Source organism: Botryllus schlosseri, chromosome 12 (genome assembly GCF_051294905.1).
Source record: "Botryllus schlosseri isolate E-star chromosome 12, Bs_hap1, whole genome shotgun sequence".
Classification (NCBI taxonomy): domain Eukaryota; kingdom Metazoa; phylum Chordata; class Ascidiacea; order Stolidobranchia; family Styelidae; genus Botryllus; species Botryllus schlosseri.
The window spans coordinates 6,127,420-6,149,824 of NC_137247.1; the positions used below are offsets into that span (position 1 = coordinate 6,127,420).

General features: G+C 41.8%; 2 protein-coding genes and 1 long non-coding RNA gene across 3 annotated transcripts in view; 1 reads left to right on the plus strand and 2 right to left on the minus strand.

The window, feature by feature from the left end:
• Positions 1–3,536: 3,536 nt before the first annotated feature.
• Positions 3,537–22,405, minus strand: part of LOC145452595 (uncharacterized) — a 140,677-nt gene continuing 121,808 nt past the window's right edge. The window contains exons 6-7 of the mRNA XM_080330787.1: positions 3,758–3,888; positions 3,537–3,694 (exon numbers count right to left, since the gene is read on the minus strand). Of these exons, the coding sequence (XP_080186913.1) occupies positions 3,673–3,694; positions 3,758–3,888 (153 nt within the window). The 3' untranslated portion in view covers positions 3,537–3,672. The remainder of the gene's footprint in view (positions 3,695–3,757; positions 3,889–22,405) is intronic.
• Positions 17,745–18,234, plus strand: LOC145452619 (uncharacterized). Its single transcript, XR_013919444.1, has 2 exons — positions 17,745–18,054; positions 18,091–18,234. It is a non-coding gene; the product is annotated as an uncharacterized LOC145452619 (long non-coding RNA).
• Positions 19,395–22,405, minus strand: part of LOC145452575 (uncharacterized) — a 43,527-nt gene continuing 40,516 nt past the window's right edge. The window contains exons 13-16 of the mRNA XM_080330758.1: positions 20,639–20,768; positions 20,018–20,100; positions 19,799–19,950; positions 19,395–19,740 (exon numbers count right to left, since the gene is read on the minus strand). Coding sequence (XP_080186884.1) covers positions 19,643–19,740; positions 19,799–19,950; positions 20,018–20,100; positions 20,639–20,768 — 463 coding nt within the window. The 3' untranslated portion in view covers positions 19,395–19,642. The remainder of the gene's footprint in view (positions 19,741–19,798; positions 19,951–20,017; positions 20,101–20,638; positions 20,769–22,405) is intronic.

The following is a 22,405-nucleotide window of genomic DNA, read 5'->3' on the forward strand; positions in this document are numbered from 1 at the left end:
TCCTCAAAAAACCTTTCTCCTATTATGTTCATTTGATCATATGCAGATCAATCAGAATGAATATTTCATCTTTTGGTTTCCCGGGGGTGTCGTCGGTTGCGCTTTCGTGTACCACCCAAACAATCCCTATAAGGTGTTAAGTAAACAGATCCCATCACACCGCCGGAATGTATCTCAGTAAGGATAGGTGTAATTGACATATTTTCACCCATTGGGATAGGTATGAAAGCACAATTTGGTACCTGAAACTGCCACTTAACTGGTTTATACCCAACGCCATGGTGGAAATATTATAGATACACTTATTTTCAACGGATTTACAGGGTATACTGTATAGTGGCAATAACAGATCCATGTTATCTAGTAAATAGGGATACCATATTTTGAGATCCGAGAAAGTAGACACTTTGTGCTAGTGATATTAACAAATAACGGGGGATTTTTATGGAAAATGGTGATCGATCGTGGGTTGACAAAGAAACGAAGGTCATTTATCGGGCGTGTGACTAAATACCGGTTTCCACGTCTAATTTACGTTGGCGTGTCATTCGTATAGAAAGCCAGTTCACGTGTCTTTTCTGCCAATATTACCATTTTTAGTTGTCTCTATGTCATCGCCATTGCGAGAATATAGGACATTTGGGCGTCCTCGGAGGACATCCGGTTTTCTTGAAAAAAAAGGGGACAAATATTCATAAGAGAGGACATATGGTATATCCCTTTTTAATATGTCGATTATGTCATATGTCATATCATTCACATTTCTATAAGTCTCTTGCAATGTTACATCAAGTTACAAGCATGCACAATCAAAAGCCTCGATCCAATGTTCAAAAAATAAAATGATGGAAAGGCAGTTAGTAACATCCCGTTACTTAACGCTTGGAAATCCGAAGACCATTCTGGGCGGCAGGAAAACTGATTCTCACACTAGGCTCTCCCTGTGTTAACTATTCTGTCATATCACTATCTTAAATGACAAGGAATTTTACTGGACAAAATTCAAGTCCGTCAGATTAGCTTAGCGATATCTAGTGTGTCTTAATCTAATCTTAAATAATACATATTTTAGTAAACATATAGCAATCGAAGTGACAAGACATAGGATATTAGATTCAAAAGTGTGGATCAATGACTTCCATTCGAAATACTAGTCTGGAACAGACATGGGGTGATTACTTCATGACTGTAATCGATTGCGATTACGATTACTTCTGAATGATGCGATTACGATTACAATTACGATTACAGCAAAATCAGGAAGTAGTCGATTACGATTACGATTACATTGGAAAAGTAATCACGATTACTCACGATTACATTTATTTTGCATCTTAGAAGTTATATTGGAAGACAATATATGGATTGCGCTGAAAAGGCTTAATGAGATAACAAACTTCCTTTAAAAAAGATGCGTCATTTGCTTGTCGCGTCATAATGTAGCCTACCTATTGCTCATTTTTATAGAGGACGATTTATCGCACGATTTGCATTCTTGCCAGGTCCGCGACTGCCGCACCCCAAATTTCCCAATAGGGTGAGGAGCGAGCTCGAAGAGGACTCAAAATATTTCGCAGACCAACATAAATTATTGAGTATTTTCAACAGATTAAATTGACTTGAGAATTCTCTCTAGATAAGCTTGATTTTGAAACGTATACGCCTTCCCCTTAACAAAAAAAGCATAGCCTACATTATTTATAGTAGGGCTGCATTTAAAGCAAATGGTTGTCTAAAACACTTTGTTTAAAACATGTTTTGAACAAAGAATTTAAAAAAAATTGTGTTATTTAGGTTGTAAAATTATGCCATAATTGTGTAAATACTTTTCAAAAAACATGTTGTGTGAGCCTAATACGGACAATAACCACCCGATTTAGCCGACGTACATCGATATAGGATGGTTGGAACCCTCAAAATAGTCGGGTCAACAGTTATAGGACAGATATTTCGTCAAAGGAGCTATGTTTACCCTATATTTTTAATTGTCAATGTCAATCCACATTCTTGACGTCATGGCTTAAAAAAAGACATGATTCAATCATGTTTGCTTTAAATTGATTTTTGTTTTAAATGCAACCCTATTTTCTAGTAATAGGCATTTAGGTTCCAGTCAATACCGTGCCACGATACACCAAAAGACGTATGCAGTTTCGACCAACACGCGACTTCACGAAGTGTGCTACTAAAGAGAGACCTTGGCCGAAACTTAGGGTATGTGTCCATTGTCAATAGCCGAGCTGGGTGGGCGTGATTAATAGTCCACGGTCCTTCCAATCTGAGCCCATAATGACAATGCCACCCGGGCACCCACAGAGCATTAAAGACATGACAATTTGTGTCTGCGTCTCCACGAAAGTTTTTCTTTCAGTCTGCTACTTTTGGGATACAACAATATCTTTTGATTATATAACAGACTGGAGGTCACGAATTAACAACATACACTAAAGTAAAACAGGATACCAGACGTTATAATTATGAATTACGTGCCCCCAGCTCTACAGGTAAATCTGAACATCTGGGCAGAGAAAGGATTAAAAATTATTAATAATAATAAAATGAGATTACCAATAATAATGACGAAATTCAGTCTTTAACTTGAAAATATCACCCTATGAGGGCCAAGGAGCAATGTTTGGACTGGGAGACGAATTGCTGTTTTGGTCCTGATTCTAGCTTCAACCCACGCTAACATGATATATAAGCCCATGACTATGACGGCAGGTCCCAATGTTGAGTAAAGAATTGTGAAATGAGGATTGGCGCCCGTTTCAAGTAGAGTCATATGAGAATAAGATGCAGAGAACATAAAATTCTGTCTTCAACTTATACAGATAATGTACTGCAAGCTGCCGTTACGAGAAACGGCCAAAACGGTTCGGTTATGATGCAACTGTTTATTTTCAATGCTTCGCTGTGGAAACTGTAATGTTGTATTTGACGAGTACAAAATTTCAAATCTTTGTCCGGTGAACGCACGTACTACATAGGCCTACTGCTCGCCAAGCAGCATCGGTCAAACTGCGTTTAACTATAAGCATAACCATTAACCAAACATCAATACACAAGTTACTATTTTAAACTAGACAGAGTGGTGATTAATTATCCTGCTGCGAGGTACTGGCGTGTGGAACGTTTTGATAATCTGATATACAGCACGGCGGGTGTTCTTACAATCAGACTAATGTAGGTACATCGAATATATCTATTTGCTGTGGATACATCTTCCGCAATGACTAGCAAAGCTAATAGGCTACTTCTGACGTAATAATGAGCAATGGCATTTGAAAATCAGACGTTTATGCTATCACGAGCCTGGTATAATATCTCTTCCTTGTTCACGAATGTTAAGTTTATGTCATAGTCCTTGTACAAATAAAAAGTAATCTTTCTTTCACAAAGAAATCGATTAGATATGGGAAGTAGTCGATTACGATTACGATTACTTCGCATTTTTTTCGAATGTAATCGATTGCGATTACGATTACTTGAAAATGCTGTGACGATTACTAATCGCGATTACCCCATGTCTGGTCTGGAATACGCTTCTCGTCTGGATATTGGTGGCCAGGTGCGTAGGGGGGTGGCGGTGGCAATTCATCGTTCGGTTGCGCCATATACGCTCCATGCCAATGCGCAGGACCGTCTGCATGCTGTTCTGATGATGATGTGTCAAAGTGTTGATGCTGTGGGTCTTGTGGAAATGAAATAGAGTTATACATGTTCGCATCAAATCTTAAACGGCATTAATTCTCACCTGTTCTCCTCATCGGCCCACTGTAGCCTTGGAAATGTGTATTTGGTTCTTTCGTGTCGGCTTTCTTCAGGTTGAGTCGACGTGTAGTACACGATAACATTCGGATTTTGACCGACTGACTGTGCTGCAGACTAGAGAGATTTCAATCAAAATATTAAATCGCTAACAACAATTGAGAGCCACAATGATGCAACTAATAGGCATATGACTGTCAAGAAAGGACCGCAGAAAATCCTATACTTCGGGATTGTATGGCAAGAAGAAAGCAGACACACGATATAGGCTAAATATATTGCCGTCCATGTAGCTGTTACAATGTAGCATGTAGTGCATAATGAGACTAATTTGCTCTGGCTTGGTATACGTTGTATCTTTTGAATATAATGATATTGTGTTATCCACATAGTCCACATAGTCCCATAAAAAATTTGGCAAAATATCAGCTATTGATTTCGAAGTTTGTTCCGCGTTTTACTCAGTCTTACAAGTGACTGAAGAGGCCCGTCAATAGTACATTATATATATCACTATGGTAACAACTATAGCGTTGCATTTAAAACAAAAATCAATTTAAAACAAACATATTTAAAACAAGGCCCTTCTATAAAACACGCCACGACGTCACGAATATTTAATTCTGGCGTCATAGTGGATTGAAATTGATAATTGAAAATATAGGGTAAATATAGCTCCTTTGACGAAGCCGAGTATATTTTGAGGGTTTCAACCAGTGGCGGCTCGTCCTATAGGGCAACTGGGGCATTGCCCCACTTAAAATTCTGTTCAATAACAATTTAACCATTTATAGACGCACAGCGCTCAATATATACCGAGATCACAGCGATACCCGCGTTCTTCTTGTGCTTTCGCTTGCAAATGCCCATACATAGAGAAGTCTCTGCGAAAATCGAATTCTCTTCTGTGTTTTCGCTTTGTGAATGCCTAGCCGCCAGCCGGGGCTTGCCCCGGTAGCGCTCATAACAAGCTTTCACTATCTATTCTCTCAAAGCCGCGCACAATTAAGAAACGGTGATATACTCTCTCCTATTCGTAAAATGGCCGAGCAACCGGGGCATATATGCCTGTCGCCCCTAAGGTGTGATGTAACAATCGTATCTATATCTGAACTCGGATACCGTGATATGCGTTGAGTCGACCTTTGCTGGTATAGGTCGATTTTGATGGTGTTTCACACCATGATAATTCTTGAAACTTGGTATGTCATGTCGTGATGGTGGTATTTAACACTGTCCTAAGTTTCAGGGTTTCTACTCAAAGTTTAGGGTAGTAATTCCGTTTCCAAAGTCGAGTGTGTGCTGATCCGTCATGTATCGCAAACATATTTCACGCAAAGCCGGTATTGGTCTCCATTAATTTTAACGATGCTCCTTAGCTAGATCCGTCATGAGCTTTTACATGGCATGTCTTGATTTTAGTATCGAACGCTGTGCCAAGTCTCAAGGTTGGCACTCAATGATTAGGGCAGCAATTTCGTTATCAAGTTCGAGTATGGTAGAGATGTGCGCTGATCTGACACTTGGCCTACCTAACGCATTGCGGATTTCACGCAAAAGCCGGTGTATCTGTGTTCCATACTGAGATAGGTGATGAGATGATGATATCATGAAACAGTTTACTAACATCCTCGGTTTGCATTCAAATATTTAGTTTCATTTTATATTCTCCAATGTCAATTTCACCGTGGAATGGTGGCCTTCGGGCCATTTGCTCACAATTACAACCCCTGTCAAGCGCGATAGCTGTTTCGTTTTCGATGGCGGCTAACAGCTTATCGCTTGATCAGCCTATTCCTCAGTAAATTTTACGCAAAATTCGGCGTTGATCAATTCGTATTAATTTTGACAGTGTACCATACCGAAAACGGTCATGAGGCTACTTCTCGATGATTTCATGTAACAGTGTACCAAGTTTTCGGCTTTCATCCACGTATTTATTCGGTAATATATTTTCCGAAGGCGATTTTGCAGCAGACATATAGACAGTAGACACTATAGACCGTAAGCCGTATGTGTCGTGTGACAATCTCCAGCCTCAAGGTCAAAATCTCCCAAGCTGTACCGGGACCGAATTTCCGAGGATGCTATCCGTAGTTCTTCAGAATGATGTTTTGGATTCACTATGACATTTCCTTGTCCAATCTATGAGATAACAATTGCGTATGTGTCCGAACTCGTTGACCTTTCCAGTAAGGCATACGCAATCTCTCGATTTATAGTCATTTCCATTTCTGCAGATAAGTAGTCAGGTCAAGTGCGAACATGAATCGTGTTGAATCTTTGCTCCGTACGCCGTTTAGCCAGCTGCCTTTAGAGCAAAAATTAGAGGTAAAGCGACTAGGTCCGTATCAGCCTAGAAATTGCCCATTGGTCCAATCGTACGCCGGAGGAAAACGCACTCGTGCCTTTTCTTCAGCGCATTTCGATAAAAATGAATGGCTTACTTATAGCGAGGATAAAAACGCCTTGTTTTGCTTTTACTGTCTTTTATTCGACAGTGCCGGTACCGGAAGCAGTGGCTCTTGTTGGAACAAAATTGGTTATCGCGATCTGAAGCATTTGTCAGAGCGTGTGAAAGCGCACCAAAAATCCCAAGTGCACATGGCTAGTGCAGTTAAATATAAATTGTTTGGCAGAGTAAATGTAATGTCGCAGCTCAATGAAAGTTGCGTATCAGTCTGCAAGAACGATGAGCTTGTAGATAAGAATAGGCATGTTCTCTCTCGGGTGATTGATGCCATTAAATTTATTGGAGTTCATGAATTGCCCCTTCGAGGCCACGATGAGAAGGAATGCTCTCTCAATAGGGGGTATTTTTAGATCTAATTAAATACACGGCTTCCATGGATAGCATTTTGCGCGAACATCTCGACACCGCGACAGTAGCTAAGGGTACCTCAAAGACTATTCAAAATGATGTGCTTGATTCGATATATCACATCTATCTACAGCATTTGTTTACCGAGATTGTTGACGCTGAATTTCTATCTATTCAGTCTGACGAAACAACTGACATTACGTGTTTGTCACAACTAGTGATTTTTCGGTTCACGAAATTTGGTATGCCAGTCGAACGATTTCACAGCTTTGTGGCTGTTGACGATCGCACTGCTGTCGGAATTTCTTACGTATTAAAAAAAACATTACAGCCCTATTCAGTTGAGTCGAAACTTATTGCGCAAACCTACGACGGCGCAGCAGTCATGAGCGGATCGCGACATAGCGTACAAGTTTTAATGAAGGAAGTTTACCCGCATGCGCATTTTTTGCATTGCTACGCGCATCAGCTCAATCTTGTAGTGAAAAAAATGTGCTTAGGAATATCTTCTGTCAAGATATTCTTTGCAAATCTTTCTGGGTTCTCCTCCTTTTTCTCTGTTTCGCCAAAGCGATCTGATTTATTGCGCGACATATGCAAGCACCGGTTACCTAGATGCGTATCAACACGGTGGAACTTCCAATCCAGAGTTGTGCAACGAGTGTCAGATAGTAGGGTGGAGCTTCTGGAATGCTTCTCAGTGATTGAGAGCTCTCCTGTCTGGGATGATACTTCCATACGTGAAGCGGCGGGGCTTAAACGACTCCTGGAAGACGAAGAATTTTTGTTCTTTTTGAAGCTTTTTTGTGACATCTTCATGCACGTCGATACACTGTACAGCACTTTTCAGTCGCGTATGGCCGATGGTACTAGTGCGCAAATGTGTATTGCACATTTTTGTGAGGCAATTTCGCATATTCGGGAGAATGTACACTTCGCTGGTGACACAGCACTTTTACGTCGTGGGATAAGTGTGCAAAACCTGCTTATTGCGGCTTACGAATGTTGCGATATACTGATGTCCCAAATCCAACATCGTCTGAATAGTGACCAGTTGGTTACTTTCGCCCTGTTAAATCCGAGAAATTTCCCTGCCTACAAAATTCATTTTCCTTCTGGACTACTGCGCAGCGTGCCTCGTTATTACCCGATGATCGACATTGCTCGGTTGGAGAGCGAGTTGACTTGTTTGTATTCTAATACATCCTTTTCGGAAGTTAAAACCACTAGTGAACTTTCAAAATTCCTAGTTGAAAATTCGCTTTCGATCAACTTTGCTACAGTAACTAGCTTTCTGAATATCATTTTGACCACCCCGATTTCATCCGCGGAATCCGAGCGCAGTTTCAGCACATTGAAACGTATCAAGACCTTTCTCAGAAACAGGATGGGCCAAGATAGGCTTAATGCGTTTCCTGTTCTCTCGATTCACAACGACGTGGTTCTGGGAATTCCAGATTTCAATAAACTCGTTATTGAACATTTTGCTAATAAGAAATCACGACGCGCACAATACTTATACAAGACATAAATTAATGCTGGTGGGCGGACGACTGTACACATCATGTTCTTTCCGAATAATTTCAATCAAAAGTGAGCCCAGGTAACTCAACCATGTCTATGGCTAAGGAAAAGTGAGTGGTTTTCATCCTTATTACTCGAGGCACACTGACAGTTAATTTACCGATATATTTTGTTATGGCTATGGAAAAAAAGTAAAAAATTCATCAAGATTAAATAATTTATTCATGAAATTGTTTAATGCGATATGTGCTCGCATTTCAATTTAACACAATGCTTGGATTCCTGCTTGAATGATGGCAGGCAGACTCGTAATTAATCTTCCATGGATAACAGCTGGCTTTTTATAATGTTTTACGTTTATGGGTGCCACCGCTTTGATTGCCTATCCCCTGGTCGTAACGCATCAGGATCGTGTACCAAACACTTTCGGACGGGCTTAGAAAAACGAGGGCAAATCGATTTGACTCGCTTTCGGGACGAGAATCCTACCATATACAAATCAGGTCGGAGGCGCTGCAACACTTTACAGAATTGCTGAGCATGGAACGATTAAAACACCACAAGGTGTCATGCGAATGCTCTTTGTAGGTAGTTGGTCTGTGTATTTTTTGGTATAGTCTTACTCGGCGCTTGCGTAATCTCTACCACGAAATCATAACGCATGCTACTAAGGATACCCTGATCATTGATTCGTGGCATGGGAACGATTCTTAGTTCGCGTACATTTTGTAAAATAATCATTTGAATAAAAAACAATGAATAAAACATTTGTTACCGCACTTCAAGTCACGCCACCGGCAAACCTCGCGGCACCTACGTTAAAAATCATTGTTTACGGGAAATTCATGTGACCATCATGAACGTTGAAAAACGCTACTGTGACGTCATATTGATAACAAGTCGCTTGCGGCCCTTGCCCCACCACCCGATATTGTCACGAGCCGCCACTGGTTTCAACCATCCCATATCGTATACGTTGGCATTGGGACGCAACGATGCTGTCTGGCGAAACGAGAGAGTATAGCTCAAGAGCAAAAGAGCCAGACAGCATTGTTGCGTCTCAATGCCAATCTCCATAACAATTAAAATTCGAGGCTGATTGTGGGGGTTCCAGGGCCACGAGCGGAATAAAATTTATATTTTCGTAATCAGTGCATAGTCAGCTTTCGATTGATACCCGTTTTACCAAATTTAATGCTTGGCAAGCCGGTCAAAAATGACCGTCAAATTGCATGTAGCCAAATGGAAATTGTGACGTGAATCAATTTCACTGAGTCGTGAGATTTGCTTGTGTCGACACCATATAGGACACTATTACTTCGTTTCCATGCTCGGCCGACGGTCGGCCGAAAGGCCATGACGCATGCGTTGTACATGTCGGCCGTGTTTCCATGACCAGACGTAATCCGACCGTGACTTGGCCGAACTAGGTGGGCGAAGCGATCGCAACGACGTTTTTGGTTTACTTTATGTAATAATTTCATAATAATCACAAGATTGCGATAAATGACTCGGTAGGAATGAGCCGAGATGATTTGTAGCGGTCATTCAGTCGAACAACACGCTTTGACCTTGAACACGTAGGCCTAAATCCATCCAACATGTAAAATGGTCATGATGAACCAATTGCTTAAAACTAACAGAAGATAAAATAAAATGGAAAAAAGATGAAAATTGGTGGGGGGTATGGATATGGGATATCGTGGTCCAATAATTTCGAGCGCAGAATAGTAACTTGTCCAGTAGTCTACCGGTACTACTGTTACGTCGTCATGATTCAGACATAAACTTCCAGTGTCCTGTTGATGATTTGCTTCCAAGGGGAATGTGAATAAGTTCACCTAGTTTGTGGTCAAACGGTATAGTTTGTATGGTACCCATGCACCAGAAAACAAACCCTCGAATTGTGGCTGCAGCGTATGTGATAAGATCGCGAAGATTTCGGTAGCCTACGGGTAATTCGTAGCAGTACCGGTACTACTAAATTCCATTGCAATCGTAATTAAATTCCGGGTTTTTCAAGGCGTCCAAGATCCGTCCGGAGTGCAGCCATAGTTAATTTGAAACGAAAAGTGTATTGTAAGTAGCGAATACCAATTCGCTAATCCAAGACACAGCGCAAGCATGGCCGATGGGCTAGGCCGAAGAATTCACTCGATGGCCGACGAGTCGGCCGACGTGGGTGTGCAATCTGTAAATGCGCAACAAAATTCTCTCGTTCGTCGGCCGAATCTCTCGAAAATGGGCCCATCGGCCGAGCATGGAAACGCAGTATATGGTGTAACTATAGAATGTAAACGTGGAATGGCAACAACCGATTTTGCAGCTTCGTTCCGCTTCGCTGAAGCTTTACTCAGACTTAGTTTACAGCAGCTACTGTAGGATTTATGGCTATACTAAAGTCGTCTTCCAGAGCGCAGAATTAACTGAATCTGGTATTGATCGAAAGCTACTGTCACACTGACTCCTAAAATGTAAATGAAAATATGATCTGGCACTGAACCGCTTAGAATTCGCCCTCCAAGTCTGCATTATCGGCATTGTCCGAACTATAGAAATTAAACATGGAACGGCAACGACCGATTTTGCAGCTTCGTTCCGCTTCGCCGGGGCTGGAGAGGAGAATTGTTTTGCGTAAGCGACTGTAGGATTTCTGGCAATCCAAAAGCTATCTTCCCGAGCGCAGAAATGATTGAATCTGGTCTTGATCGAAAGCTACTGTTGCACCGATTCCGAAAATATACATTAAAATATTGATCAGGCACTGATCCACCTAGAATATGTCCTCCAAGTCTGAAATATCGGCATTGTTTAGAACAATCGGGTAATCGCGACACAATGACCATAACAATGACCCGTTGCGACTCTCCGATTGTTCGAACAATGCCGATATTACAGACTTGGAGGACAGATTCTAGGTGGATCAGTGCCTGATAATTATTTTACTTTATATTTTCGGAATCAGTGCAACAGTAGCTTTCGATCAAGACCAGATTCAATCATTTCTGCGCTCGGGAAGATAGATTCTGGATTGCCAGAAATCCTACTGTCGCTTACGCAAAACAATTCTCCACTCCAGCCCCGGCGAAGCGGAACGAAGCTGCAAAATCGGTCGTTGCCGTTCCATGTTTAATTTCTATAGTCCGAACAATCGATGAGCCGCAATGGGTCATTGTTTTGCAATCATCCGATTGTTCTGAACAATGCAGATTTTAGAAATTGAGGGTGAATTTTCATCTAAGTACGGAGCGTGACCGTATTTTGATTGCTATTTTCGGAATCAGTGCGACAGTAGCTATCGATCTAGACTAGATTCAGTAAATTCTGAGATCTGGAGACAACTTTTGGATTGCCAGAAATCCTACAGTAGCTGCCGCAAAATAAGTCTTGAGTAAAGCTTCAGCGAAGCGGAACGAAGCTGTGAAATCGGTCGTTGCCATTCCATGTTTACATTCTATAGTGTAACTATCCTGGTGTGAGCTTTGATGGCAAGGCGAGTAATGTTCGATGTGAGAGCGTGATATGCGTCTGTTCGTAGGGATGTATAAATTCATAATTTTAATTCCTCCGATCTGTACAGCTTGAGATTCAATCGGCGACACATCGTCCACGGCAGAGGTCTCAAACTCAAATGGGTTCGCGGGCCAATTTCCTAATTTCGATGTCGCCGCGGGTCGCAGCCCTATTATAATAGGGGTACTCAATGTATAATATCCAAGTAGGCCTTATTTGACGGCACCTTGCAGCCAGGCACCTTGTACCTTTGGCACGAAAAAATTTTCAAATATTTGAATTTAATAGATTTCCCGTGCCCCTTGTATAATTTCAACAGAATTTCTGATGGTACCTATATAAAAATCAGAAAGCCCATTCACATGAAATCGCAAATAGCGCGAAGAATATTTTCCAGTTGAATAAATTGGCTTAGAAAATATTCCACAGCCTATAGGCCTATTTCCACAATGCATCTCGAACCCCCTGATGTGGTGCTTGGTACCACGAAGGGGCTGCGGACCACTAGTTAAGAACCCCTGGAATAGAAATGACGAATCGCCGAAGAATCCATTGGCGGTACAGCTGTGGAACGTACCACTACCTTACTCGCCCCCGATAATAACATGGATAAAGAGAACAAACAACACCAAGGATGTAACCAAATATACGTCACGGGGGTCACAGAATGCCAATGTTTTACATGCAGACCTGATTAGATATCTATATAACTTGGGCAACGCAAGCTACGGGCTTTTGAAATATTACTGTTCCCCATGGCAGTGTCATAGATTGTTGCGTCCGTAGGATTACCAAGTCACTATTCAGGGACGCAAGTAGCCTACTTCTCTGATTTTAACTTTGACCCGACTCAACTCGAGTAATTTTCAGTTAATCACCCAGTTAATCCAAAATCGAAAGGTCGCACCAAACGAAATCACGATTTTCAGTCACGAATCATCGACGGGTCACGTTTTATCATCATGAACCTGAAATGTGACGAAATAGCGATCTTCCACCGCATGGTAGGTTTTAGAAGTGATGTGATAGTGAAGTAATTGTTTAGATTTCCGGTTTTTGTAGTAGTTTTAGAGTGAACTTTAAGTTCTTAAATCTAAAAATGATATATGATACTTGAATATATTGTCGAATACTTGAAATCCCAAAATGCCTTCGCGGGCCGCACAAAATGATCTCGCGGGCCGCGTGTTTGAGACCTCTGGTCCACGGGTATCTCAATGTATGGTAATTGACGTTTTATAAATAAACAAACACCGCCGCCATGAATGTCTCGGTCTTTTCTAATCAGCTCATATCCTTGAATATCATTGGGTTGTATCTAGGAACGAGGTGAGTTTCCTAAATGGCTATCACGTCTGGTTTCATTACTTGATCCCGTAAAAAAAACTTTCAACTCGTCCAACTCTCTGTAAATACCTCTACAATTCCACTAATGGATAATGGCATGTTGATTAGCCTACTTGTCACCCGTCTCCATATGTTGGCTATTTTCACCTGAGGGATCCTTTGGAGCCCCCTTTTTCCCTTCTCGCGATTTCGTAGTTTCTTATCAGTGGTTGACAAACTTGTATCTGGTACCTGATTTTCTTCAACAGTTGTATCAACAGATAAATTTATTACAGTAGGTTGTTCGGTTTCTCTTGGTATAGCTTGAATAATTATACCGAGATTGTTTCCCGCGGATTCCTCAACAATGGATTCAATGCATAAATCCTTTCCAGCCACGAGGGCGAATATTGTATTTTTTATGACTTCGGCAATGAAAGTGAAAAATGCTTTGTTGCGGATTGTAATAGAACTTTCATCAGTTGCAGCGTGTGTATTTGGCGCACATTGTTCTGTCGGCATTTCCGTTTGGGGTAGTTCTGTGGTTCGCTTCCATGTCGTATCAAGGTAGGAGGCCGTGTTTGATCTTCTGGTGTTGTGACTTGTTGTTGCATACCACTGTGTCCCTGACTCTCTCTCTCTCTCTCTCTCTGACGCATTTGTCGAGCTGTCCAATAATCGACTTTGGCAATTGCCATAATGGACTGGATCCTACTCTCGTCTTTATATCTAGGACATCCTGCGTAACCCGCAGAGTGCGCTAGTTTGCAGTTGACACAAATTGAGGTCTGACTATCACAGTTGTCGTAAGCGTGGTCTTTGCCACATTTCGTGCACCTCTTCCTTCCGTGGCAATATTTCGCTTTATGTGCAATATTACATTGCAAGCAGCGTGTCGGCGATGGGTTATAGATCCTTCTTCTAAACTGCAGAAATCAGATTATAACTACTGTCAGTAGGATAGTAGAAGCAAAGCAAAGCAGTACTGATGTACTCATCTTGATTCCTGCATTCGAGCGATAATAGGCGAGTCTACGAACGAAGCTAACATGTTGATTGGCAAGGGATTGCTTATTTCCTCGTCAGTGAGATCATGAGGCACATCCGAAATTACGCCGCGTACCTCGCTAGGCTTAGTCTTGAATAGCTCTACGCCAGTGTTTCCCAAACTTTTTCGAGCTACCGCCCCCTGGACAACGAAGAAAGTGCCAGCGCCCCCGACACTCTCCTCACCACACCTAAATCATAAAACGAAAGTTGTTCTGCAGTTATTACAGCTAACAATGGCGCGGATGAAGCTGGTGTATTATTATTATCACCACCATCCTCGTCATACTGGGTTTGAGTTTTAATAAGGATAATCTCATTCTTAAATTTCCACTTCCCGTATTGTCAGGTCGGTTTCTGCTGTGAGTCAGAAACTTTGTCACGGCACTAAAAACCCGTTCTACTAAATATGAGCGGATAAGGACAACGACGACAAAGTCCCGACTTTAGTGAGAGTATTTCTATTTTATTCAATTGTGTATCCATAACAAATGATTGGAGATGCAAAACCTTGGGTTGAACTCAAAATTGTTCTACACTACAATGTATTCATCTCCTCAATCATTTCATGCTCGGGAACTTCACGGTATGGATTGATTATCCAAGAATTATTAATTGGAGTATATCCTGTAATCAAATCACCATATCCTCGTGGAATATTCTGAGATGGTTGATTTATGTTTCTCCATCAAAGTCTGGTATTCTAGCCAGTGGCGTAGCAGCCACTTGGCGGTTCTGGCTCTGCGCCAGGGGCGGCAGGCTCCAAGGGGGCGGCAAAATGAGGCTGCACGCAGTGCACAGTGTACACAGCCAGCTAAAAGCAGCGTAATCGGTAGTCCTATAGCTGGCGTCCCGTGAGCTAAAACTTGATCAAACTGGTCTCAATCGGAAGCTAGTGTCGCGCTGATTCCGAATATGTTAACATGCCAATGGAACCACTTCAAAATAGCCGTCAATGCCAATTGTTCCTAACAATCGGAGTGCCGCAACACGATGACCAATTGACCATGATAACGGAAATTATATCGAGCGATTATTCGGAACAATGCCGATTTTCTGACCAGCATTTAAATTGTATTTTCGGAATCAGGGCAACAATAGCTTTCGATTAAGATCAGTATTGTTAAATTTGAGGGCTCGGAGGGCCTGGTCAACTACAGGATGGCCATGGCCATGACCAATTATGCTTCTTTTAGCTGTCTCAGCAGGAGGCTTGTCTGGTAATTCAAGTGTGACAACACTGTCAACTAAGTTGCCCATCTATCCATAGGTTAGTGATCTATACTCTGTCGAGCTCGAAGGGGGTCCAAAATTATTTCGTGAATTAGCATAAATAACAGAGTATTTCTTGAAAATTTATGCAGCTTTCAAATTGTCGAATATCTTAATTATTGGGTACTCTTCGCCCAAGAAAAAATACGCAAGATTTATAGAAATGGGCATATCGGCGTTGGCCATTACCGCGCCACGACGCACCAAGATATAAAGTTTTAGGCCATGTAACATGCTACTCCAAGAAATGTGCCAGATTGATCGGCAGCGAGAAAACCTTGGCCGAAAAGAACTGCGCTTATGCTGTACGCATAGGTTTAATTTTCCGAAGGCGCCTAAATGACTGACGCCGAATGTTCCTGTCTTAGCAATCTGAACCTCACAAGACAAATACCATCCCGCTGGGAAATATTATATGCCAGTGAAGAAATATCAATTTGAAATCGTGTGAGTCTTTTAGATATATTTTTTGATATAGCGGAGGTCACGAAATAACATCATGTAACGAAGTCATACCAACGGGTCCGTCCGCCTGAAGATGTTTAATTAGCCTATTATTTACGGGCCTTACAGTTTCCAAGACACCTCACTCAGCTTTACCGGTAAATCTGATAACGCGAGCAGAGAGGACAAGAAATTGATAGCAATATATATGCAATTCCCGATCTTATTGACCGATTTTATTATGAATTATTGAAAATTTTCGCGCTTGGCGCGTGCTCACTATATAGTACAACTAATTTCGTGGTAAAAGCGAACAACATGATGGGGGGATAGTCGGTTTATCACCCTATGGGAGCCCAAGCCCCTAGTTTTTTTGCGGGGCCTGACGAAGTGCTGTTTCGCTCCTGTCAACAGGTGTACGCCCGAAGATATTTAAATATTATTGAGTGTTACTAACTTTTCAAACACACCTCACTCCGCTCTACCGGTAAATCTGATTACATGATCAGAGAAAGGATAAAAAGTCATAGCAATATATATGAAATCCTCGATCATATTGACCGATTCAATCAAGAATTATAAAAAAAATTCGCGCTTCGCGCGTTTCGTTAAGAAAAGCTTACTCATTAACTGGGCACCCAATATATATGATAAGTAAAGGTAAAAAACCTATAAGCTGAGGGGAGGGGGGGGTTGGGGGCGAAGCCCCCAGAAGTCCGGTTTGTCACCCTACGGGGCCCAAGACCAACGTTTTGTGGGGGGGGGGAGTGACGAAGTGCTGTTGCGGCCCTGACTCTGGGTCACGATTTGGTACAGCGCTCAGTCAGACCTAGATAGCTGTGAAGGTAAACTGGTCTTAGGAACTGTTTAAGTTGGTGAAAATTGTCCGATTGAGAGATTGACATGAATACATTCGTTCGTTATTTCTTGTCTTCGTTCGTTATTTCTTGTCTTTATTAATTTTGGCCTTATTATCGTTGGGACGGTGAGGCTGAGACGCGTTATATTATTTGTATTAATATTCATTGAAAAGATTGCTTGAACATGAATCTATGTAGAAAGTTGCTGCGGTCTACTTAGGGGTGGGGGGGGGGGGGGGGGCGACATTCTAAGCGAGAGCCAGGGGCGGCAGCACATGCTGCTACGCCAGTGATTCTAGCTAGACCAGTAGCTCATGCAAGCTTGAGAACTGAAACACTTCACGTGTCGTAAATTTTCGCTGAAATATCAGGGGCTTCTAACTGAATCCGGACAGTGCCATTTCCACCTTTATCAGGTTCCATCATTACTAAGAACGGATATATTCTACTCATACATTTTGGAAAATATGACTGTCAAGTGGAAATGGTATCGTTTCTGGCAACGAGAACGCCGTGTGGAAGGCCACTGTGGCAGCACTGTCGAAAATCCAGGATCATTTGAAACAGAGAATAACATCACGCCAGACAGTTTCTCTTAAAAAACCATCATACCTTGCATTGCTCAAATAGTTCGTAGTTCTCACAGCACACAATGAACCACGCTTTTCGGGGACAATGACGACTGTTAAATTAGTCCATTTATGAGCAGGATCACCATTGTCAAGTAACAATGGACTTTTTCGGTGCAGCTGAATAAATAAACGGACGACCCTAAATTGCCTTGACTGAATCGATTCTGCTGCTTTATTTAGCTGCTTTATTTATCAATCGTTTCAACACTACGCAGCAGTTGCCTTCTAAACCTACACCGCCCCCATTTTCTCTCAGCGCCCCCCTAGCACACAATTTTAGAGCCAACGCCACCAATCGCCCATTTCATGGCCAGCGCCCCCTTTGGGTTCGCGATCGCCCCCAACGGACCGCTAGCGCCCACTTTAGGAACCACTTCTCTACGCGAACCTCGATCGGGTTTCCTTTAGTGCCGAGATCAGTACAACTAAGTAACTTTCCCACTTGGGCGTATGGTTCGCGCATTGAATACACAAGTCATCTGATGGTAACACTCTGAGGTCAGTATATGCCCCCCCTAACACTTTGTAGAACGTTTTATTGATCACCAATGGGTTGTGCAGCCGAATCTTCCGATGAACACCTTTAACTACAACGGAATGCACCAATTCTGAATTGGACGCGAATGGACGCGAAATATATTGGTATAATGCCATCTTAATAATAGTCAATAAGGAGTTGGCAAACCCGATAAGGCCTTCGTGAGTCGTATATTTTGTCGTGTGAACGTAGATAACAAAGTATAAATCGTACGATGTTTGGTGCATGTAATCTGTTGTGGTTATGATATATGTACGGATGTAATACAGCGTACATATACATTCATGATTATTAGCTAGTTCGGAGGTCGATATACATTAATGATTATTAGCTAGTTCGGAGGTCGATATACATTCATGATTATTTGCTAGTTCGGAAGTCGATAGACATTTATAAGTGCTTCGCTAATTGCAAGAAAAAGATATCGCATTTTGAACCATACGTGATTGGCAATAAAAGTTACAAGTCGTGGAGACGGAAACAAAATATATTCGTCAGTGTGATCCATCGAATACGTGTGCAATAGACAGGCTTCGTGGTACGTCAGCCAACAAGGCCATACGGCGTGGTAAGCCGGTCCGTCGAACGGAAGAAGAAACACGCAGCGAATTGTAAACGCAACCTTCTTGGAGTCAGATATACAATTATACAACTACAAACGTTCGCTCTGCGTTAAAGAAGGCCACTGTGGCAGCACTGTCGAAAATCCAGGATCATTTGAAACAGAGAATAACATCACGCCAGACAGTTTCTCTTAAAAAACCATCATACCTTGCATTGCTCAAATAGTTCGTAGTTCTCACAGCACACAATGAACCACGCTTTTCGGGGACAATGACGACTGTTAAATTAGTCCATTTATGAGCAGGATCACCATTGTCAAGTAACAATGGACTTTTTCGGTGCAGCTGAATAAATAAACGGACGACCCTAAATTGCCTTGACTGAATCGATTCTGCTGCTTTATTTAGCTGCTTTATTTATCAATCGTTTCAACACTACGCAGCAGTTGCCTTCTAAACCTACACCGCCCCCATTTTCTCTCAGCGCCCCCCTAGCACACAATTTTAGAGCCAACGCCACCAATCGCCCATTTCATGGCCAGCGCCCCCTTTGGGTTCGCGATCGCCCCCAACGGAGCGCTAGCGCCCACTTTAGGAACCACTTCTCTACGCGAACCTCGATCGGGTTTCCTTTAGTGCCGAGATCAGTACAACTAAGTAACTTTCCCACTTGGGCGTATGGTTCGCGCATTGAATACACAAGTCATCTGATGGTAACACTCTGAGGTCAGTATATGCCCCCCCTAACACTTTGTAGAACGTTTTATTGATCACCAATGGGTTGTACAGCCGAATCTTCCGATGAACACCTTTAACTACAACGGAATGCACCAATTCTGAATTGGACGCGAATGAGGCCTCTTTTGACGCTTTTGCGCCCCGCCTAATCCCCGCATAGTTAATACACGGACTTATAAACCAGTAAGCAGTTAAAATATGATGTACGCAAGGTAAAAAGTCACGGTAACACATTGTGTCCGACGAGAAGCTCGACCGCTAACAGCTGGTATCTGTCATAATTGGTACGTCCTACCTCGACGACGTCCTGCACGCGAATGGCGTTATAGGGTAGAAAGATTGCACTTAGCGGGTCAGCTTACTGTTTTTGTTTTGTAAAACAAGATACTGAAACACGAAGGGCGATAGAATGGAATATACTACGTAGCAGATTGCAACTATAGTTGACTAGATTAGAACTAAAGTTGTACCAGTATGGTTATGTCGTCACCCCAGATAGGCCTACGTATAAGCAAGATAAATTTTTAGGTAAATGATGCACACTAATATGCGTAATATCAGGTGCAGTGGAAAATAAGTCGATGCGGGCTACTTTAGGGCTCTGCAAGCAAAAGCCGACGCATGACTACAACAATTTGTGCGATTCCGAAGAGCAACCAAACGCAGCAACTATCGCGCGACGATCCTGAACCTGTTTTACAACATTTTGAATGAGAGGCGTCAACGGTGAACAAATTTAGTTAGCTTACCAACAGTCGTCAAGGATCTACCAAGAATGAACTTCGCATTGGCCGTTAGCCGCGGGGACTCTGAATTCGTGACTTGAAGGCTTTCCTCTTCGTTCTCCTCGTCATCAACGTCTCGGACATGCCCATGCAACTTTGTTCTCTCCTGCGTTGATCTAGCGATGATGGATTAGGAACAATGGGTCTCCGCACTTCGAATATTTCAATATCCTTATCCCTTACCTTCTTTTGCGACCGACGGGTTGTTGGCATCCTTGGGAACACCTGGTGCTGCTATTCGAGGCGTTGCAAATCATGACTTGGCACTAAAACGGAGTCGAATTTCTCTTATATGACGGTTGCCATATCATTGGCATATCAAGCACTCTAAGAGCATGTCTGTGCAAGGTGTGTTTACGAGATTTCTACCATAAATCTATAACGTAGAATCCAAATCAGGCCATCGGAACTTTCCGTTAACAATTGTTTATCGCACATCCATGGTGTATATATATTATATATGTATTGTACATATAATTGTATATACATCATTGGATGAAAATAACACCCTTATCACGGTACCAGATTATATTTTCGAAAATGGCACTTATTGAGGCATCAATAGTGATTTTGCGTTAGTCGCGAGGAGACACCGTGCAATTCCAAAGTACTGGTGCTTCTATTGAGTACCAACGCTAACTTCTTCCACCACCTCCACGATAATCAGAGGTCACGAAGTTGGGGAGAACGTGAGGGGATGTCAAAATCAAATACAGTCTCTGTCACGCGTCAGATAGGCCTATATTGAGTGCAATACCGTTTCCGGTCGCTAACACAGACTGATTTCAATTCTGCGTGCCGTACCTCAATAGAAATCTCTGCATTTTCTCGGTCATTGAGTAAGTTGGCTTCGAACTCGAATGCTTGCATACTGAGCATGTCCTCCATATCTGACGGTGCGCTGTGTCGGATGAGAGTGGGGTCGAGAAAACAGCTGAAAGAAACATTTAGTTACTGGTTTGAAATGATATTACGGCGATCAGTGTACGTATATATTGTACAGCGTAGGCTACATACAGGATATCTATAATAATAGAAACAGAACCTGGAAAAGAGAAGAGCCTAGAAAGATCAGCAAAGAACATCCCGACTGAAGATATATTAAGCACGTTCTCTTTACTGCGAGATTAACCTAATGCGGATAGCAATGAAAAATAAGCTTACGAGGTATTTTCAATAATAGAAACCCGCAAGCTATGTTGCGTTTCGCTCAAAACTTTTGCGCCCTCATGTGTCTCGACAATAAGTTCGACTCCCTCGAATAGGATTGTATTACGGCTTTTAATACAGAATAAATTTCAAGAGCACTTCAAGAGCTATCTGTTTGTTAACGGCAACGAAGCTCTGAAATTGTTGAATGAGCATTCCCAACTTTGAGACACGAAAAATCATAACAAGCGGTGACACACGTTATATCGGTAGTTCCGTCCGACATTTATCTTGGAAAACAGTGGCTGAAAGTATATGTGATATGCATGGAATCAATCAAATCAATTTGAATGCTCTTTGAAGCAGGGCTGTGGAGACAGCAGATTTTACCACCGACTCAGACTCAAAAAATTTTCATTATACCGACTACTACTCTGACTCCTGAGTCATTAAAGGTACCGACTGCGGCTCCGACTCCAACTATTTTCTTAAGAGAACTCCGACTCCAACAGTATTACCAATTTACTGCGAAAATTATGTGCCAGAGTGACGGTTAAATGACTATCATGTAACCATTAAACAAATGCAAACGTAGGATTAATGACCACATGTAAAATCGTTTCATTGTGTTGTGGCACAGAATTATTCGCTATGCAATTAACATGGAAGAATGCCTTTCTAAATATCTTTCCTTTTTCATATTTTATAAGTTTTTCTAACATGAACTCTCTAAAACCCCAATATGTATGAATCATTCAACAATGACATATATCCAATCCTGCATAATTAAAATGTAGATAAAACCATCGAAGTGTAGCTCTTTTGTAAGAGTCGGCAACTAATAGAGATATCTACCTCACTGGTTTTCTCATTACACACTATAGTGATTACAAGCACACACACTTTCACTACTAGTAATCATTGGTCAGAAACGAAATTTAGGAAGTAGTCAATAGCATACGTCTATCTACATGCACTTAGTGAACTACTCAAGGACTAGGACTTTGCAGTCTTTCTTAATAATTTGTTTGACTCAAGCAGCTGAGATACACTACTCATTATTTGTCGAGTGGGAAGCAGCGTTTGATTATATTTACATCAATTTAACAATTTCACAAAAGCAGACGATGTGTTTAATCTGTCACAGTGTCATGGTATAATTCCAAATATTGCATCAATTTGTGACTGCATCGTGAAGATGCATAGGCCTATTACGATTTTTTTCTTCCTCTATGCAACTGAATTGCAATTTGCAAATAATCTCCAATTCTATCAATATCGTCACTAATAACAGTGATTGATGGTGCATAAAAATTCTATTCTAGTTATTAGCAGTAATTTAAAGATACATTTGAAAGCAATTGATTTCATAATAAAGAAGTTGGAGTCGGAGTCGGAGTCGGAGTGAGGGTCAGTTTCACA